Here is a 17,579-nt window from a genome sequence, read left to right as displayed (position 1 = left end):
ATTTGGAAGGCGAGGTCTCCCCGAATTAGTGCATGAATTTCCTATCGATCCGCCCCGCGGTTCCATTCATCTCTGACAAGTCCCTCCGTGCACCCGCCTGGTTGCGCCGATGCCTCCTCTCTCACTCCCTACCCCTCCCCGTGCGGCTGCAGAGAAAAGGCCCACGCTCAGTGCCTCTCCCCCGTGTGGGTTCCCCTCTCAGGCGGAGCCCCTAGTCCGCCCCTCACTTAACTCCCCCGCACAGACGCCGGGTGCAGGAGCTCCCGCTCGCCACGTCGTGAGGAGGGGCTGGGGCCCTAAGGAAGGCCTGGGGGAGGTGAGGCAGGACAGGAGGGGCCACACCCGAAGCCCCAGCTTCTGAGGGGATCCAGGGATTGCGCTCCGCCCAGCGCCCCAACAGGCCCTCGGGTGGCAACCTGCTCACTCGCTCTGCATCTCCCTCCCTCTCCCCGATCCGGGTGAGGAGAAGCGAGGAGGCGGTCGCCCCGCAGGAGCCCTATGTAAATCCTGGTGTTGGGTGGGGAGGGGGGGGAAAGAGAAGAAGGGGAAATAAACCTCTTTGGCTGGAGTAGGGTCCGGGTGAGCAGATTTCCTTATCCGGGAATCGCAGGCGGGGCGGCCATTGGCTCCGAGGATCACGTGGGCCCCTAACTTTGTTCACTTGACAGTAAGTAGGAGGGCTTTCGGAAACAGGAAAACGAGTCAGGGGTCGGAATAAATTTTAGTATATTTTGTGGACAATTCCCAGAAATTAATGGCTATGAGTTCTTTTTTGATCAACTCAAACTATGTCGACCCCAAGTTCCCTCCGTGCGAGGAATATTCACAGAGCGATTACCTACCCAGCGACCACTCGCCGGGGTACTACGCCGGCGGCCAGAGGCGAGAGAGCAGCTTCCAGCCGGAGGCGGGCTTCGGGCGGCGCTCCGCGTGCACCGTGCAGCGCTACGCGGCCTGCCGGGACCCTGGGCCCCCGCCGCCTCCGCCACCGCCCCCGCCGCCCCCGCCACCGCCCGGGCTGTCCCCTCGGGCTCCCGCTCCGCCGCCCTCTGGGGCCCTCCTCCCGGAGCCCGGCCAGCGCTGCGAGGCGGTCAGCAGCAGCCCCCCGCCGCCTCCCTGCGCTCAGAACCCCCTGCACCCCAGCCCGTCCCACTCCGCGTGCAAAGAGCCCGTCGTCTACCCCTGGATGCGCAAAGTTCACGTGAGCACGGGTGAGTGCGTGGGCACCCCTTCCCCCTCCCACCCCCGGCGCTTTACACCAAAGGGACCTCGAGGCATGGGCGGGGGGGAGCTAGGGGAAGCCAACTGTCCCCGCTATAAACTCGCCATTGCCGGAGATTTACGGTCGCCTGTTTTCAGAGCCACATAATTACATCCCCCATAAATTTTTATGGCCTGGTGGGCCCCGCGCCTTTGAAGTCGGTTCCCCATCCTCTTTGCCATTCTCACCAGCGACTTTTTCGCCAGGGAGATGCAGTCTCAGTGAAATTGGAAATTGGGGAGGGGTGTAAGGGGGGGAGGAGAAGGGGGGAGGAGGTAATCTGTATTTAAGCTGAGAGTTGAGTCAACTCCCTGTATTTTTTTTCCCTTTCTTTCCTCTAGTCTGGCTCCTTGGCTTGAGAGGTGGGCAAAAGTTTTTCCTGGGGGCAGGCAGTGCTTGGAATCTGAGCAGAGAGGGTGGGAACTAACAGAAGAAAGGTTTAATGAAGCCCCCTCCCTCTTTCACCCCTCATTCTCCCATCCCGGGCCCCAGGCCACGTGCGGGGACAGAGGAGCGATTAAAACCTTGTGAAGATTCCTCACTCCCCCCCAGACACCCAAACAACAACGTCGTGACCACACAGTCCTCCAAAACTTAGAGGTCTCTTTCTCTTCCTGGGGTCCCGCTTTCTCTTTCATCCCCACCCCCTCTGGAGGAAGAAGAGGTGGCGGGAGAGGGAGGGAGGGAGACACTGCGTTAGCTGGAAGAAAGGGCTCTCCCTCCTCCCTTTCGGGGCAGTAAAACTTTCTCTTTCTCCCTCTCTTTGTGTGTGTCCAGTAAACCCCAATTACGCCGGCGGGGAGCCCAAGCGCTCTCGGACCGCCTACACTCGCCAGCAGGTCTTGGAGCTGGAGAAGGAGTTTCACTACAACCGCTACCTGACGCGGCGCCGGAGGGTGGAGATCGCCCACGCGCTCTGCCTGTCCGAACGCCAGATTAAGATTTGGTTCCAGAACCGGCGAATGAAGTGGAAAAAAGACCACAAGTTGCCCAACACCAAGATCCGCTCGGGTGGCACCGCAGGCGCAGCCGGAGGGCCCCCTGGCCGGCCCAACGGAGGCCCCCCCGCGCTCTAGTGTCCCCCACGTGGGAGCCGCGAACCTCGGGGCGGGGGTGGGTTGCGAGCGCGGGGGGGTGCGGTTGGGGGAGACGCGGGAGGGGACCCTGAGGCCTGGGTCCGAAAAAGCCTACCTGCCCTCCCCCCACTTTGTCTATTTACACGAATAAATGCAGAGGAGGGGGGAGGGGAAGCTTTATTTATAGAAATGACACTATGGAGCCGGGCGAGGCCCCCCAGAAGCAAGGTTCAAGTCTCTTGCTTTCTTCCTTAAAAAAAAGAAGAAGGAAGAAAGAAAAAGACAGAAAGAGAAATAGGAGGAGGCTGCACTCCTCATTTTCAGCTTTGGTGAAGATGGATCCACGTTTCATCTTTAATCACGCCAGGCCCAGGCCCATCTGTCTTGTTTACTCTGCCGAGGAGAGGACGGGCCTCGGTGGCGACCATTACCTCGACACCCCGCTAACAAATGAGGCCCGGCTCGGCCGCCGCCGCCGCCGCCTCTGCTGCTGCCGCTGCTGGAAGACAGTCTGGATATTTTTTCTTTGTCCCTCATTCCTGAAACCCAGCGAAAGCATCCTCTGACTGCCAGATTGCGCAGTGTTTTGGCCACGGTAACAAACACATGCACACAGCCTCTCTCCCCCGCCGTGCCCGTTCATGGGGACGCTGGCCGCTCACCCCCTTGCACTGCGGGGCTGGGGTACGGACCACAGGAAGGGGACAAGCGGAGGCGGGCAGGGGGATGCGTGCCTCGGCTACGCAGGAGCAGGGCAGGGAAACTGAGTCCAAGAGAAAGAGAGGACCCAGAGACCAGGAGGGCCTTCCTCTGGAAGGTCAAGCCGTGTCTGGCGGGGTGAGGGGCCAGTTGCGTTCTGGGAGCTGGGCACAACCCTCTGGCCAATCTGGAGTTGTACAGTGGAGGCCTGTTCTAGACTGAAAGTGAATGTGAAACTAGGAAATAAAATGCCCTTCCCACCTGGGAGATGAGGTTACAGAAACCTCTCCCATAGTTTATCATTGTTGCATTGATTATTATTATTATTATTATTATTAATTATTTTATGTCATGTGCGTCCTCTCTCCTATGCTCTTTCTGACATTCCAAACCAGGACCCTTCTTAGTTCTGGGGCTGCCTGAGTCTAGAACCCTTTGTTGGCGTGAAAATGTGTGTCCTGTACAGAGTGACAATAGAAATAAATGTTTGGTTTCTTGTGACCAGCACGGCGTGTTTTTGTTGAAACCTTGATGTAAAGATGCAGATAAATGCCTCCCAGAGTATATTTTAGGCACCCCGGTCCATTCGACTGCACATTTATGTGGCTGAGGAATTTTTTCAAAGGATCCGATGGGAATTTGTATCTCAGAGGACTCCAAATTGTGGTGGCTGGTTTGTTTTCCTTTTGGGGTGGGTGTGTTTTGTTTGGGGCTTTTAATTTTTCCCCTCTAGTCCAAAAATGGATTGAAAGGACTGGGAGGGCTGACTCCAATCCCTAATGGGGGGAAAATGTTTCATTGTAGAACACAAGAGGCTTAAGTATGACAAAGGCTTTCATATAGTGATTTATTTGTCATAAGCAAATAAAATGCGGTTAAAGCTGTCTCCTTCTAGACAGACGGCTCTTTGCTTATTAAAGTTCCGAGAGAGGATTCTGAGCGGCCGGCCTCTTTCCTCCCGCGTAAGAAGGTATCGTTTTCCTCTGAGGTGTTTAAGGCTTTAATGAGTCTAATTTTTTGCACAGATGTTTCTGGGTGTTTGCAGGTTTTCAGAGTATTTTTATATTACATAGGAGCTAGCCGGTGCCATAGCTCAAACTCTGACAAGCAAATAGATAATCAAGAAGACAAATGGCCTCTTTTGTGAAGCCCTGCTCCTGTATTAATTTTCATTTTCTTTCTCATAGAAAGTACCGAAAGTATGACTGGGGACCAAATAGCTTTCTGTCTCTGAGGTCCCAGTCACCCCTAGAATGGAGTGGGGGAAGGGAGGGGTGTAGGTGACCCTCAGAAGCTCTGTCAGGCTTGGGCCGCTTTGGGGCTGAGCCCAAGAGAAGTTCTAAGGTCTGGGGGCTCCGGCCTCGGGGCTCTGGTCCGGTGGTGGCTCCGGGTACAGCCATCCCGCCTCCCAAAAGCTCAGGGCTCGGGAGAGCAGATGCATTTAAAAGTCGTTTTTCGGTCCCATCTCCCTTCAGAAAATAAAAATAACCAATTCCACCAGCGCGTTTTACTGTTATTTCTTTTGCATTCTTCCGGTGTGCAGCTCCCGGGCGTCTGAGGCTGGGTAGGGCCCGGGAGAGACCGGGCCGGGGTCCACCGCGCGGGAAGGGGCGTTTGAACCGCTCGTTTCAATGCTGCGGGGAGACTCGTAGCAAATCGGCCGGACCTGGAGGTTGAGAGTGGCGAGCTTTGTTTTCGGTGGAATCGCGGCGTGATGTTTAGCTGCCAAGGGATGCGGCGGCCCTTCCCTTCTAGAGGGGAAAATAGTTCTTAAAAAGCATATGCCCCCCCATGTCTCTACAGAACCAAATCAAAGCTGCTCTTAGGAAGGTATGAATAGAATAAAAAAGATTTCTATGGAGCTTAAAGTTCACAGCCATTCTGTGTAGACAAGAGCTAAGAAAAATGTGAGAATTATACAGAAAACCATTAATCACTTCTTTTCTTTAAATACGTATCCTCTCTCCTTTGTTATTATTCAACAGCAAATCTCCGCAGACCGGCTGTTGGGGGAAAAAAGTGTTAGCCGCCACTCCCGGATCTGCAAGGGGGAAAAAATTTGGAACCATAAAGCTGAAAACTTTTTTCTCTCAGTTTGGAAGAAGCCGTTCGTCATGAATGGGATCCGCGGAGTTCAGGCGAGAGGAGGCGAGAGGCTCAAAGGTAACAAAGCCCCCGCCTGGGCTGGCTTTTTTTTTTTTTTAATCGTTTTATGAGCTCTTTTTACTAGGGAAAGAAGAAACACTCTCTCGCCTCCTTCTTTTTCTTTTTCAACTATCTTTGCGGGGGTTTTTATGGTGGACGGTTGGTCAGGTTTGATGCCTTTTATGATGACAGATGCTTGGGTCAGGGACTGACACCTGGAGAGTGTTTGAATTGATTGGGACTGAGGTGTTAGGCACCAGAAAAACCCCAGAAAAGGTTGTTTATGAGGCAGCTCAGAAGTGCTTTATGGTTTTAGAAAATGCAGGAGGGCCTTGGGAGCCCCAGCATATGTGTGTGTGTGTGTGTGTGTGTGTGTGTGGCGAGTGAGGTGCACATGTGGCCCGTGGGTTCCGTGACTCTGCTTGTCTACACTGGGGGCTGGTGTCCCACAGGTCTGTTTACCAGTGAGCAGTTGTCACTGCCACCTCCTGGAAAAATGGAATGCAAGTTTTGGATGGAATGCCCTAACCTCAGAGCGGGGCATAGGTGGATGTCTTCCGTTTTTCTTTTTGTGTCTAGGTTGGGATTCTAGACAAATATTTGCAACTCTCTGGAGCAGGAAACTGTTCTGTTCACAGGCAAGGTTCGTTGATGCTGGAATCTTCCTTTGCTTCCATTCTGCTTCCTTCCTTCTTCCTGGAGGCTCAGAGTTTAGTTTGGTTTCCTTTTGCTCTCTTGGTCTGGGGCCTCTGTTCTCCCCTCTGGGGCCCCACTTCTGAAGGTGAGGGAGCCAGTGGGGCTCAGTGCCTCAGACCGGAATGTGCTGGCCTTTTTTCCCTGGGGCTCACTGAGGCTTTGGAAGTAGGAGGCTGGCAGGAGAGAGAGTTCATGGAGAGGCCACGTTTTCTAGGCGATTAGCTCAGTATTAGAACCACAAAATGACCTCGGAAACCCCTTGACCTCTCTGAGACTGGACATTGTGTTGGCTCTTGCCTCCTGCCCAGAAGAGAAAGTCACACCTCCGCAGGGAGGGGTCCTTGGGCTGTTGTATGTCCATCTTCTCCACCCCCCACCAGCCCCCGCCTTCTTTGCTATCTTGAAATTTCTGGATTGTTTTTCTGTTACTGTCCATTGGGGAGAAAAGGAACAAAAATTTTTTTTAGCTCAGCCGGGGGAGGGAAGCAGGGTGCTGGTCTCTCTCTGTGCAGAGCTCCTTCCCTCAGGCAGACTCACCCTGCCATCCATGTCCAGTGCATCCCTCCTTCTTTCCTGTTTCGTTGGAGGGAGCTGAGGGAAGAAAGACAAAGGGAGGCAGATATGAGCGGTCCAGGGGCTTCAGAGGGCTAGGGGGACAAACCCCTGGGTCCCAAGGAGACAGAGAGCCCCCATTGTGGTTACTGTCTCTCGAGGTCTGTTATCCAAATCCACAAAATCTTAACCCGTTTTCTGAAGTCCCTTTGTTTAGGAAGCTATTTCTATAATCACTCTCACCCCCTTCCCCACTCCCCAATCCCACCCCAGCTACTCACAGAGCCCACGGAGTACCTCCCCACCAGAGGAGCAAGAGAGATGGGAGAAGGGTCAGTGCAGGCTGTTCTGACCATTGCCAGGGGCAGCTGTGCCATGTTAACCAAAGTTTCCAGCAACTTTCAAGAGATGTGTGGAGGATTTGCTAAGAAGTGAACTCTGAACACAGAGCCTTTTCAAATCTATATTCTACTTGCTGTATCTTAAAAATCTACACCAACAGCCATCCTCTTAGGAGGGGATAGAGACAAAGAGAGAGAGAGACAGACACACAGACAGACTCCAGCTGGGAAGAAGGAAGTGTTCCCTTGAGTTAAGACTAGGAGAGAAAGAAACTTGCTGGGATATATGTGGGGTGTTGGTTTGCATTTTGTAAATTGTCTCCTATGTCTTGGGGACTGTCTCAGGCAAGAAATAACTGGCGTTGGTTGGTATCCTCTCCTTTGTCCCTGGGAGGTTTAATAAATGCAGGGGCTGGAGGCCTTGGTAAGAAAAGGGAGCGAGCAGAAAGGCAAGCTGGACTGCTCCTGGGATGAAAATATTTGGGGCGATGTGCACCCATAACTCATAAGGGCAGATAACCAGTTGTGAGCCCTCTAGAGGCTCAGGTGATAAAGATCTAGTCACCTGAGTCTTTACCACCTGCTTTCTGCAAGGTGAGGATTGGAGGTCCACCAAAGGGAAACAATAGAAAGAGAAGGTTGGGGTTCCTTTGAGGGTTTCAGCCCCACAGGTGGGAACTGAGGGACCTTCCCCCTCCCTCACTCCCAGGCCCCAGCCTCTGCAGAGCTGAGTGCTGCGGGCACGCTCCCCAGCCCCTTGGGCTCACCTTCTACAATTCTAGTGGCCACCTCTATTCTCCGAATCTTTGGACCTCTCTTCCTCCAGTTCCTGGGCCCTCACCACCCTGGCTCCTACTTGCACCGGTCCGGGCAGAGTAGGGCTGCCGGGTCCTGCCAGAGCCTGTCGCTGCCAGGGCAGCCCCAGCGCCCGTGGTGGGTCTCCCTGGGAAGCAGCGGCCCGGGAGGGGGGTCTGGTTGGAAAGCGGAGTTGGGAAGTTTCCCAGCGTGAGTTGAGCGCTGACGGATTTGTGATCGGCCATAAAACAGGCGCGTTCAGATTCGTAAATCAATCTCGCCTTTCTCACAGTATAAACGTTCACTTTATCGGCAGCAAGAAAGCACTCTGCTCACGCCCGGGCGCTTGTTTATTTGAACATGGACATTCCCAGGATCCGAAGAGTGTGGGCATTTTAATAGGACCTGCCCGGCGTGCCTTCGTGTCACTGGCTTTTCTTTTGCTCGTCCTTAAAAATAATTTCTCCGTTTCAGAGACTGCTGTCTTCCCATGCTCCAGCATATTCTCTCTCCTCTTTTCTCTCCCCCACCCCCTCACTCCCCACGCCCTAGTATTTTTCTTTTAGGCTTTAGTGAACTGCTTTTCTTTGGGGGACCAGTTTTAATGGATTTCTGGCCAGGACCATGCAGGGAGTTGCCCTCATTGGAGCCCGGCGCGGGGCTGAATTCAATACCAGCCTGGGTTTTGTATCTGCACAGTCAAAGCCGACCACCCCCCTACAGAGCCCAGGCCCGCCGGCGCCCCCACCCGAGGGCTGGGAGAGGGATTCCGAGGGGACCAGGCCAGCCCAGTGCCCGAGGCCGGGGCTGCGCTGCCGCTACCGCTGGACCGGACACCACCCAGGGGTGGCGGTTTCTTCGGGGGTGGTTAGGGCACCTGGGTCCTCAACCTTCTCCCCATCCAGTCGCTTTCGGTTCAGACCCCTCCAAACAAACCGCTGGCGGCCCCTCGGCCCCATGCCCCCCTCCCCAAAACGCGTCTGTTCTTCCCGGTCCACCGGCCGCCGCGGCTGCCCCAGAGCTGCTGAAGATAAGGCTGGGAGTGTGGGCGAGGGGCTCCTTCAGGAATGTCTTCCCTGCTTCCCTTTGCAACCCCATCCCACACCGTGGCCAAATCCTCCGGTTCTGGGATTCTGGTCGTAAGTGGTCTGCTCTTCCTGGCGCCAAGCTGCTGTATGTGAAGGTTTGGGGGCATATTTTGTTTTGTTTTGTTCATATCTGAGATGAAGAAGTCTGCGTACATTTCTCTCTCTAGGCCAAGGGACTGGATTTTTCCTATCATCACTAGTGTTTAACACTTTAATATGCGACCCCCCCATCTTTTTCCTATTGATCTGTCTCCATTGTCTGCTGCTTGGAAGCAAGGGGTACTAACACCTGGGAAATGGGGACGGGGCTGTCAGGCCAACTTCAAAGCCTCTTTCTTCCCTTTCCCTCTCCTCCCCTCCAGTTCAAATCTCCAGCTGTCTTCACTGGTGTGTTGGGGGGTGGGGAAGGGTGAGACAGGATGTGACATAGGTACAGAGAGACTGAGTGTCCACTTCTTTTGTGTAGGAAACTTAGTCCAGGTCTTTTGTCTCTAGAACGTATCCTCAGTCAGTAGAATTTGGTTCCCTGTAATAGTAACAACACAACGAAAACAAGTCCCCCTTGTGGTTACTCTCAACTCTTGAAGCTCCCGAGTCATCTCTTCGCCCTGTCCCTTTTCTGCCCTTTCAAAAGGTACCACAAAAGATCTTTTTAAAAAGAGAATTAAAGCCAGAAGCCCCATTCTTTATACATATACAATCTGGACTTATAGCTGGTCTCTTTAGAAATTTTGTTGGTTATTTAAGGAAGAGGGGGAGTGGGTCCCACTAAAATACCCTAGGAGTGAGGGAGAGAATAGAGTTGGGGGATGCAGAGAGAGGAACTGGTTGCTGAGAAATGCAGGGGCTTGGAGAAGGACTCTGCGCCCATCCCACCCCACCCCCCAGAAGCCCCTGCAGACTATTTCTGCACCTCCACGAACTAAGCAGAAGCAGGAGGAGAAGGGAGAGAGGAGAGGTGGGCTGTGGGTAAGTGTGTGTTCTGGGGGGGCTGGTTAGGGAATGTAGATACAGCAGATACAGATGTGAATGTGGGAGAGAGAACTAGCTACTATTCCATTTGTGGGTTGGGGGGAACCTAGTTTGCAGGAAAATTTCTCCTCCTGAAGGGGAAGGTCATAGTGGTCCTTTGAGCCTGAAACCGAAAGACCCCCTTCCCCCTCCTGGTCACGTGATTCATTAAATAATTAATGCCGAGGTTGCAGAATAGATATGTATTCGTCAGGAAAATCGCAGGCTCGGTCTCCCTGTTTCTGACGTGCAATTCAACTGTCCTTTGAAAAACAAGCCTGTACCCCGAGAAAAAAAAGAGAGAGGGGGAGAGAGAGGGAGAGAGAGAGAAAAAGAGAGGGAGGCAGCAATAAAACAGCCCCGCAGCCGGAGCCACACCGCGGGCTGGGGTATTGTAAGTAGAAGGGGTTTCTCACTACCTACCGCGTCTTATATGTCCATGTAAATTTATTGTTTGTTATTAATGTTATTGTCGTAAAATGTGACAAATAGCCATCTTCATTTCCTGCCATTTCTCTTCACACGGTCCTCTGTGTGTTTATACCCATTGAGGCATTGCATAGAGATTTTAGGAATATTCCTCTTCTCTATCTCTCTCCCTCTCCCTCTCCTCCAACCTTTTTCTTGATTTATAGCAATATGGGTGTCAGCTTCTCGGCCGGCATGCCAGCCATTGTGTGTGTGTGAGTGTGTGTGTGTGTTTGTGTGTGTGTGTGTGCGCGCGCGCGCGCATCTGCGTGTGTTTGTGAGTGAGTTGTGTTGTTTATGGCCATGTCTTCGATAAATCATTTCTCACAGAAAATTATGTGGAAGCTGGGCTATTTCTGTGGCCGGGAGAGAGTCACTCTCGGAGGCACGTCCTCTCTCTCTGCTCCGCTCCCAGAAGTTGGTTATTTCAGACGATTTTCAGTAATATATCAGCAGTTAATATGAAAGCTCTATAGCTGGAGGTCTTAAATTGCAGCATCTGTGATTATCAGTTAAGGTGAGATCTGTATAAATTTGGTAAACCAGAAATGCCTCATTGGCATATAAACCCAGTCAAAGACCACGACCTAATATAAAAATTATGTTTGTGAGCCTGATAGAGCCAACATTCCTGCAGCAGCAGACAGAGCTTCATTTTTCAGCAGTTCCCCTCCAGGAGTCTGGTTGCTCTGACGCCGGCTGGGGGTAAAGAACCCAACTCTGAAGGCAGAAGGAACCTGGGGGCAAGAGAGGTGGAGGCAGGGGAAAAAATTACTGAAGTTGAAGGCAAAGATTTTTGTAGTCGAGGGGGACCAAGTAGAGGTCCTTTGCAACTGGAGGGGGCTGGAGGGATTCAGTTATAGTATTAAAGCTTGACCTATAGGACTGATGTATTGAATATATGACAGGGAGCTGAGGGTGGGGAAGGAGCTACCCAAACTGGGGGAGACAATGCAGGCAGAGGCTGAAGGGCAGGGAGGGAAGCTGAAAGCTTTGGCTTCCCACCCTCCTCTCTAACAAAACAAGGAAGTGAATTCACACCCCAGTAGCCTTCCTTCGACCTCCTGAAACAAAGAAAGTTTCCTCAGCAGTGAGGGACTATATGTGTCTGGGGCTAAAGGAGGGAAAAGTTCTCTAAGTTGTTCTAGAAAAGAAATGTTCCAAGAATCAGGTGGTCTCAGAAAGTTGGAGAGTGTTTCAGGACATGGGGTAGGTTCCTCTCACTAAAGCCCCATCCAAAAAGGGAGCAAATGGGGTACAGATTGGGAGGGGGAGAGCTGGTAACTTTCCCCTCTGATTTCATATGGAGGTCTCAGTACCTCCCCAGTAGGGAAGGGTCTGCTGGTAGAGAGCAAAGCCAGAGGCGGCTTTTGGGGAGATTATGTGCTGCACCCCAAAGTTGTTATGATGAGGGACAGAGCCTTTGCCAAGTTCGGTCGGGGCTGTTAACTTCTCCTTCCCTGGCTGGAGCCTGGCCAACGGACTTTATAGCCACTATTATCTGTGACACTTAACTCTGCCTGCTAGCGTAAACCTCTGAGCAGGAAAATTAGTGATGCCGCGCCCAGGTGTTAATTATTCATGGCATCAGCTGCGTCGTGGAGTGGCGGCTTAGGCCCCAGTGCTGGCCTCCAGGAGCTCACTCCCATGCCCTGCTCCAAGTGGGCGCTGAGCCCTCTTCTTGTTAACGGGCAGCTCTTAGGTGGGTGGTAGGTGAGGCCTCCTAATTTGGGAGTCTGGGTTGAAAAGGGTTTAGGGAGAAAGAGAAGGAAAAGGCCAAGACCCTAGGCTGGGATGGGTGGGGACATTACCCGGCCTCGCTCAAAGGGCCTGGGGAGAGTCTGGATTCAGGGGCAGCTTTGACAGGGCTGGAGATCACGGGGCGGGTGGGAAGGGTCGGAGGAGGCAGCGGAGAGACCTGAGGGATAGCAGGCTCCACACCCTTCAGGCCCCCGTCCTTGGGTGTTGAAGAATACCACACACACTCAGTGTGGGAAGCAAGGATTTCCTTCTCCCTCACCTGGAAAGTGAAGGGGGGTAAATGTGGAGGGGGTGAGTTCACCCCCCATCCAGTGCTCCAGAATTTAGGCCCAAGTCTTAGAATGCCAGAGAGAGGGGGAAAGGATTAACTCTTCCTTGAAGAGGAAAGGGACATGAAGGGTGGAATGGTGGGTGTTAGTAGCTTCTGAATTCAACCTGTTTTGGAGGATGGGGAATAGCAGGAGAAAGCTGAAGGATGTGCTTCTTGGGACAGGCCAGAGCCAGTGGGGAGAGCTGGGAGCCAGTCTCACAGGCCCCTGCCCCTGTGATTCCAGCTCCTCCCCCTTCTCCACCTCCCCTCCTCCCGCTGCCTCTGCCTGTGACGTGGAGGCCTGGTCCCCCCGCTTTTCCTCTCCATCCTCTCAGCCCCGTTCAGGTCTTTGTCTCTTCTGGCCCTCGGGATACCCCCTCCTCTTTCCTTTCCCCAACTCACACGCAGACTCTGCCCAGGAGACAAAAGCAGAGAGACCATCCCTCTCCCCCATTATCTTTTAGTCAATCGCTGGCCCCTTGCTAAATCTCCCTATGTGAGGCCTGATGCCCTCCATCCAGGCATATAGGCCTACCCTTCAAATCAGTAAGTTTGTTGTTTTTTTTAATATATGCATTTGTTTCATTTAGCTACGAAGCACCCTGCTTCTTACCAGTTCTGCACACACACGCACCCCATTTGCTTGTTTGCTGTGCAGGAGATGGGATAGAATGTATTTGATGGAAGGGGCTTTAGGAAAGCCGCTGACTCTGTCTTCTCCCCAGACGCTGCTGGTGTCCACTTTCCCTATATCATTATAGTGTTTATCCCTGTGCCTTTAAGAAACTGGGCTGCTAGTGCTTTAATGAGCAGAGGAATTAGATAGAAAGATGAGGAGAGAGAGTTTGAAGTAAAAAGAGAGGGTCCAGAGAGAGAACAAGCAGCAGGATCCCTTTCTGAGGGGGGAAGTCAAGGCAGAGGCCAAGGAAGGGATGACAGGGAGAATGCAGACAAAGGCCACTCAGAGGGGCAGGGAGGCTGTCCTGGCAGAAGACATCCCACAACTTGGATGGGTACAACAAACACACTCACAAAACCAGAGTTAAGTGAGAAGGGAGGTGGAAAGGAAACCACTCACTTTGCCCCCTTCTTTGTAGAAGAAGATGTCTCCACAGCAGAAGGATGGGTTTCCCCCCGCCTCCGCCAAAAGGACAGGGTTCTGAGGCCAAGGGCGCCACACTGCCCAGAGGGGCAGCCTAGTAAGTGAGGGCAGAAGTGACTTCTGGAGACACTCCTAAGTCCTTAGCAAGGCACAATTCAAATTCACTTAAGACAAAGGGAGAAGCAGAGTGTGAGAAGACAAAGGGACTGTGAGAAAGGGACAGAGACCACAGAGAAGGTTAGAAAAGGCAGAGAGAGAGAGAGAGAGAGAGAGGGAAAGGAAAGGAAGGGAAGGGAAAAGAGAAGAGAGGAGAGAAAAACAAATAGAGACAGAAATGCAGAGAAAGAGCCCATCCCCTTGGAGGAGGGGCGGGTGGGCACAGACTGAGGAGAGGGCTACAGGGTCTGGAAGCTCCTCCAGACTCTGTGCTTTCTTACCAGCAGCTGCCCAAAGCCGAGGCCATCCCAGAGACAAGGGGACTAGAGTAGGCCCTGGGGGTGCTAGATCAGGTGTGAGGCAGCTGGGGCAGGAACTGAAGTGTCTGGAATGGCCAAGATGTCTTGGGCACTTCAAACTCCTCTTCCACCACCATCTTCAATAACTTAAAGGTTGGAATCTCCCAAAACTGAATCCCTGGGGTGGGGTGGGGTTGGGTGGGTGGGCTGGTGGCTGGTGTCGGTCTCTCACACCCAGACCCAGGGAATCCCTCCGTGGCCTCTCTCCCCCTCCTGGGTTTGGTCTCTACTTTCCCTCTTCGGGGACAGGGAGAAGAAGTTGATCTTCTAGCAGCCTGAGAACTTTCCCTTTTACCTCCAATCCACATCTCCTCCCTTGAACCCCACCCCCACCCCCGTCTGAACAAACGGATGCTACCCTCGCTTATCTCCTCCCTCCCCGATCTTTCTGGAAAGAAAAGGGAAAGTTCCCACCAGCCTAAGCAGCTTTAGACAACTCCAGGGAAAATGGAAAACGCAAACCTTTCTCGCCTCTCCAATCCTCCCATCACCCCCTGGCCGCCGCTGGGCTCCCTCCATCGCGCCCCCCATCCTCCTGTCCTGTCCTGCCCACAACGCTCTCCCTTCCCCTCCCTCCTCCGCCGAGCCGGACATATGGAACCCATTTCGCCGGTGACATTGAAGAGCCGCTGCGCGCCCGCCTTCCGCCATGGCGCCCCCGGCTCCCCGCGCCTCGCCTCGCGGTGCCCCCGGCAGACGCGGCTCCTCCCGCCCGGCCGCTCGGCCCGCTCGCGCAGCGAAACCGCGACCCCGCTCCGCGCCGGGCCCGCCAGCCTCCCGCAGCCCCACGCGGGCCGGCCGCGCGCCGCTTCGAAGGCCGAACAAAGCGGCGGCGGCGGCGGCGGCGGCGGCGGGCTGGGGGCGCGCTTCCGGGCCTCTCCCCGCGCCGGCCGGCGGGACCGAGATGCGGCCGGCCGCCCAGCCCCCGCTGGCGCCCCGGGATCCGGGCCCGGCCGGCCCCTCGCCGCTGCCCGCGCCCTAGCGGAGCCGCACAGGTAGGTGTCGGTGCCGAGCGGGCGCCGGGCCGGGCTCCGGGTGGAGAGCGGGGGGTGCCTGAAACCCCCGCCCCCGGGTCGGGAAGGAGGACGATCGCAACATTGGAAGACAGAGATGGGGGCGAGTTAAAGAGGCGGTGCGGGCGGAGGGTGCGGGGAGGTGTGGAGGAATGTGGGGTGTGGACAGGACCGGCTTAGGGCCTGGGGAGCGCTCTCGCTCAGGAAGGGCTGCAGACGGTTGGAGGCTGCAGACGGTTTTCCGCGGGAGTTGGGAGCTCGGGCTTGTGCGGCAAATGTGAGGGGCATCTGCTGGGGCGGGGGCTGGCTGGGCCCTGCTCCCACAGTCCAGTCGCCACCTATGGCCAGAACCTAATAGCACCTCGCGGGTTATTTGAAGCTGAAACTACAAGGGGTTGCGCTGAGGCCGGGTGTTAAACTGAGAAGGTAGGAGAGGGGGTGATTTATGGCTTCATTGAAGATGTGTTTACTCCCTGCCTGCTCTGGAAACCAAAAACCAAAGAGAGCAGAGGCGGGAGAAGCCTCTCTCCTTGGAGTGGAAGGCAGTGCCAGGTTGATTCGCTGGGATTTATTTTCCCAGATGTGGGGAGATGGTGGGAACTGTCCCTTTGCCGGGACAGAATGTGAGGTATAAGGAGAGTGTGAAAGCACACACACGTAGATGTGTTTTATGTATTGTGTGAGTGCACATTGTGTTCGGGTTGGGGTTTGTTGGGTACAGCATCGCTTTACAAGTGAGCACACAGGGAGCCGGAGGGGGGACTCGGTGTTCTCAGGTCTTGGTACCCTGGCAAGGGGTAGCTCTGGACACACTTTGCCGCCTTGTGTCCTTGCCATGGAGTAGTGCTCCTTCAGCCTGTGCTTTCTTTCCTCCCACAGCCACGCGCAACAGCGCCCACCCGGCCTGGTCCCTGACCCCTGCGTGCCATCTGCCCACGCTGCCCGATACTCACTTTGAACCTTTAACTTTGCCATGGGAGGCTGAGGAATTAGTGAGCACAGCTGGGTGGGGAGGAGGAGGGGGAGGAGGGGAGGGGGAGGGGAGGAGGGGGAGGTGGGGATGGGGGAGGGGAAGGGGGAGGGGAGAAAAAGGCCTGCAGTGGTAGGGGATGTTGGTTTGAGGCTGGCTTGGGTTCCACCAGTACTGCTCAAACTCCCCCAAAGTCTCTGGGAGGGGACAGGTGAGCAAAAAGGGGAACACAGCAAAGGAGCCATGCAGGATGATGGAGGTGGGGAGAAAAATATTTTGACCCCCAGATAGTTATTTCCGCAGGCCAACTGGTGGCTCTTGCATTTCTGTCCAGACGCCCGGCTTTGCCTGGAAATTGTTTTGCATTAAATTTTCTCAGCCGCAGAATTATCTTTCCTCGCCTCCAGCTAAACTTGCATTTTTCCACCAGACACTTGGGCCCCGCACCAATGAAATCTGAGAGGAAGCGGCTGGGCCCTAAGTGGCTGTAATTTAATTGATTTTATCATAAATCATCAACTTGATGAAGAACCCGAGGTTTCAGTGAAGTAAATTGATATTAATGGGAGTTTCTTGAAATGCAAACTCCCTGAATTGTTAGGGCATCTTGAGCAGGGGAGGTAGATTACATGTGTCCCAAGAGCAGAGAGCCTGGACCTGGAGCCCAGCACAGCTTTAGGGGGTCGGGAAAGCAAGCTGTAGGGGCAGCTGCAGGCAGACCAATTTCTGCAGGGGAGAAGGCAGAGAATGGAACTTTGTTGGGGAGGGAGCACAGTCTGACTCCATGAACCCTGCTGGCAGTCTTGGGAATGCTGGTCTCCCAGTTGAGGGAGGCAGTTGGGGAAGCTGGTAGGTGTGTGGGCAGTGTTGGGGGTTGGTCGGGTGAGAAGGCCAGGCTGGTACAATGGGTGCATTGACTCCTGGTTAAAAATTGTCAGGTTTAAGCCTTCCTCTTCTAATTACACAAATTAATTATTTACTGCTCAGGTTGCTGTGTCCAAAAATAGCACTCTTGATTTGAAGAATAATCCACCCGTGACACAGAAGAGCAGTAAAAACCAGTGCACCAGGCTCTGAGGGGACAAGGAGGACCAGGAGTGTGGCTGGTACTCAGTTGCGGGGCTGTAAGCATTTAAATTCCGAGAGGAGATAGTCTGCCTTTGGCCAAGATGGTGCCCATTATTGTCTGAACTCAGTTTATTACTGCTAATTGTCACTCACTTTTACATCAGTACACAGAGAACCACAAACTTTCAGCCCAAAAAAGGGACCTTGGAAGATCATTTAGCCCAAGCCCTCCCCTCCACACAGGATCTGGCTTTACAGAAGGGGACAACTGAGGCCCAGTGAATTCTCTGCTTCAGAGCACACAGCCAATCTGGACCACCTAGAATCCAAGCCTCCTGACTTCCAAGCCTATCCCAAGTATGACTTTAGACAAACCACTTCCTGGCTCTGGACCTCAGTTTCTCTATCGTTGACAGTGGCAGGGTTGGACAGGACACTCCCTGAGGTCTTCCCAGTTCTGACCTTGAGTAACTCTCTAGTGCTTGGGAGCAGCTCCTTTTTGTGTCCTGGAGTTCTGTGGGCATCTGGGTATAGGTCACTGCATGCATATTTGCAATATACAGGGAGTTTGCATATGCCCAGAGCAGTGCATGGTTACTCAGACTGGCTCTAAGCAATCCATTGGAATCTGGACCATTCCTCCTCCTGAAGGTGTCCTTATTCTCAGCAGAGGAGAAGCCCAGGCCTAGAGCAATGGAGATGGAAGGC

At 53.9% G+C, this 17,579-nt stretch overlaps 2 protein-coding genes across 2 annotated transcripts in view; both read left to right on the top strand.

Moving 5' to 3' along the window:
- Positions 1–622: 622 nt before the first annotated feature.
- HOXB4 (homeobox B4) lies at positions 623–4,322 on the top strand. The gene is made up of 2 exons (XM_081259576.1): positions 623–1,211; positions 2,039–4,322. Exons 1-2 carry the CDS (start codon positions 755–757, stop codon positions 2,335–2,337), a joined length of 756 nt encoding a protein of 251 aa, XP_081115702.1. The 5' UTR covers positions 623–754; the 3' UTR covers positions 2,338–4,322.
- Positions 4,323–5,032: 710 nt separating this feature from the next.
- The window catches only part of LOC308610431 (homeobox protein Hox-B3), a gene marked incomplete at its 3' end in the record, with an annotated part of 23,220 nt that continues 10,673 nt past the window's right edge, over positions 5,033–17,579 (top strand). Inside the window, exon 1 of the mRNA XM_081259570.1 lies at positions 5,033–5,199. The remainder of the gene's footprint in view (positions 5,200–17,579) is intronic.

Source organism: Mesoplodon bidens (genome assembly GCF_964165515.1).
Source record: "Mesoplodon bidens genome assembly, contig: HAP1_SCAFFOLD_1074, whole genome shotgun sequence".
Lineage (NCBI taxonomy): Eukaryota > Metazoa > Chordata > Mammalia > Artiodactyla > Ziphiidae > Mesoplodon > Mesoplodon bidens.
Note: the sequence above shows the minus strand (reverse complement) of the source record. Positions and strands in the feature narration are given on the sequence as shown.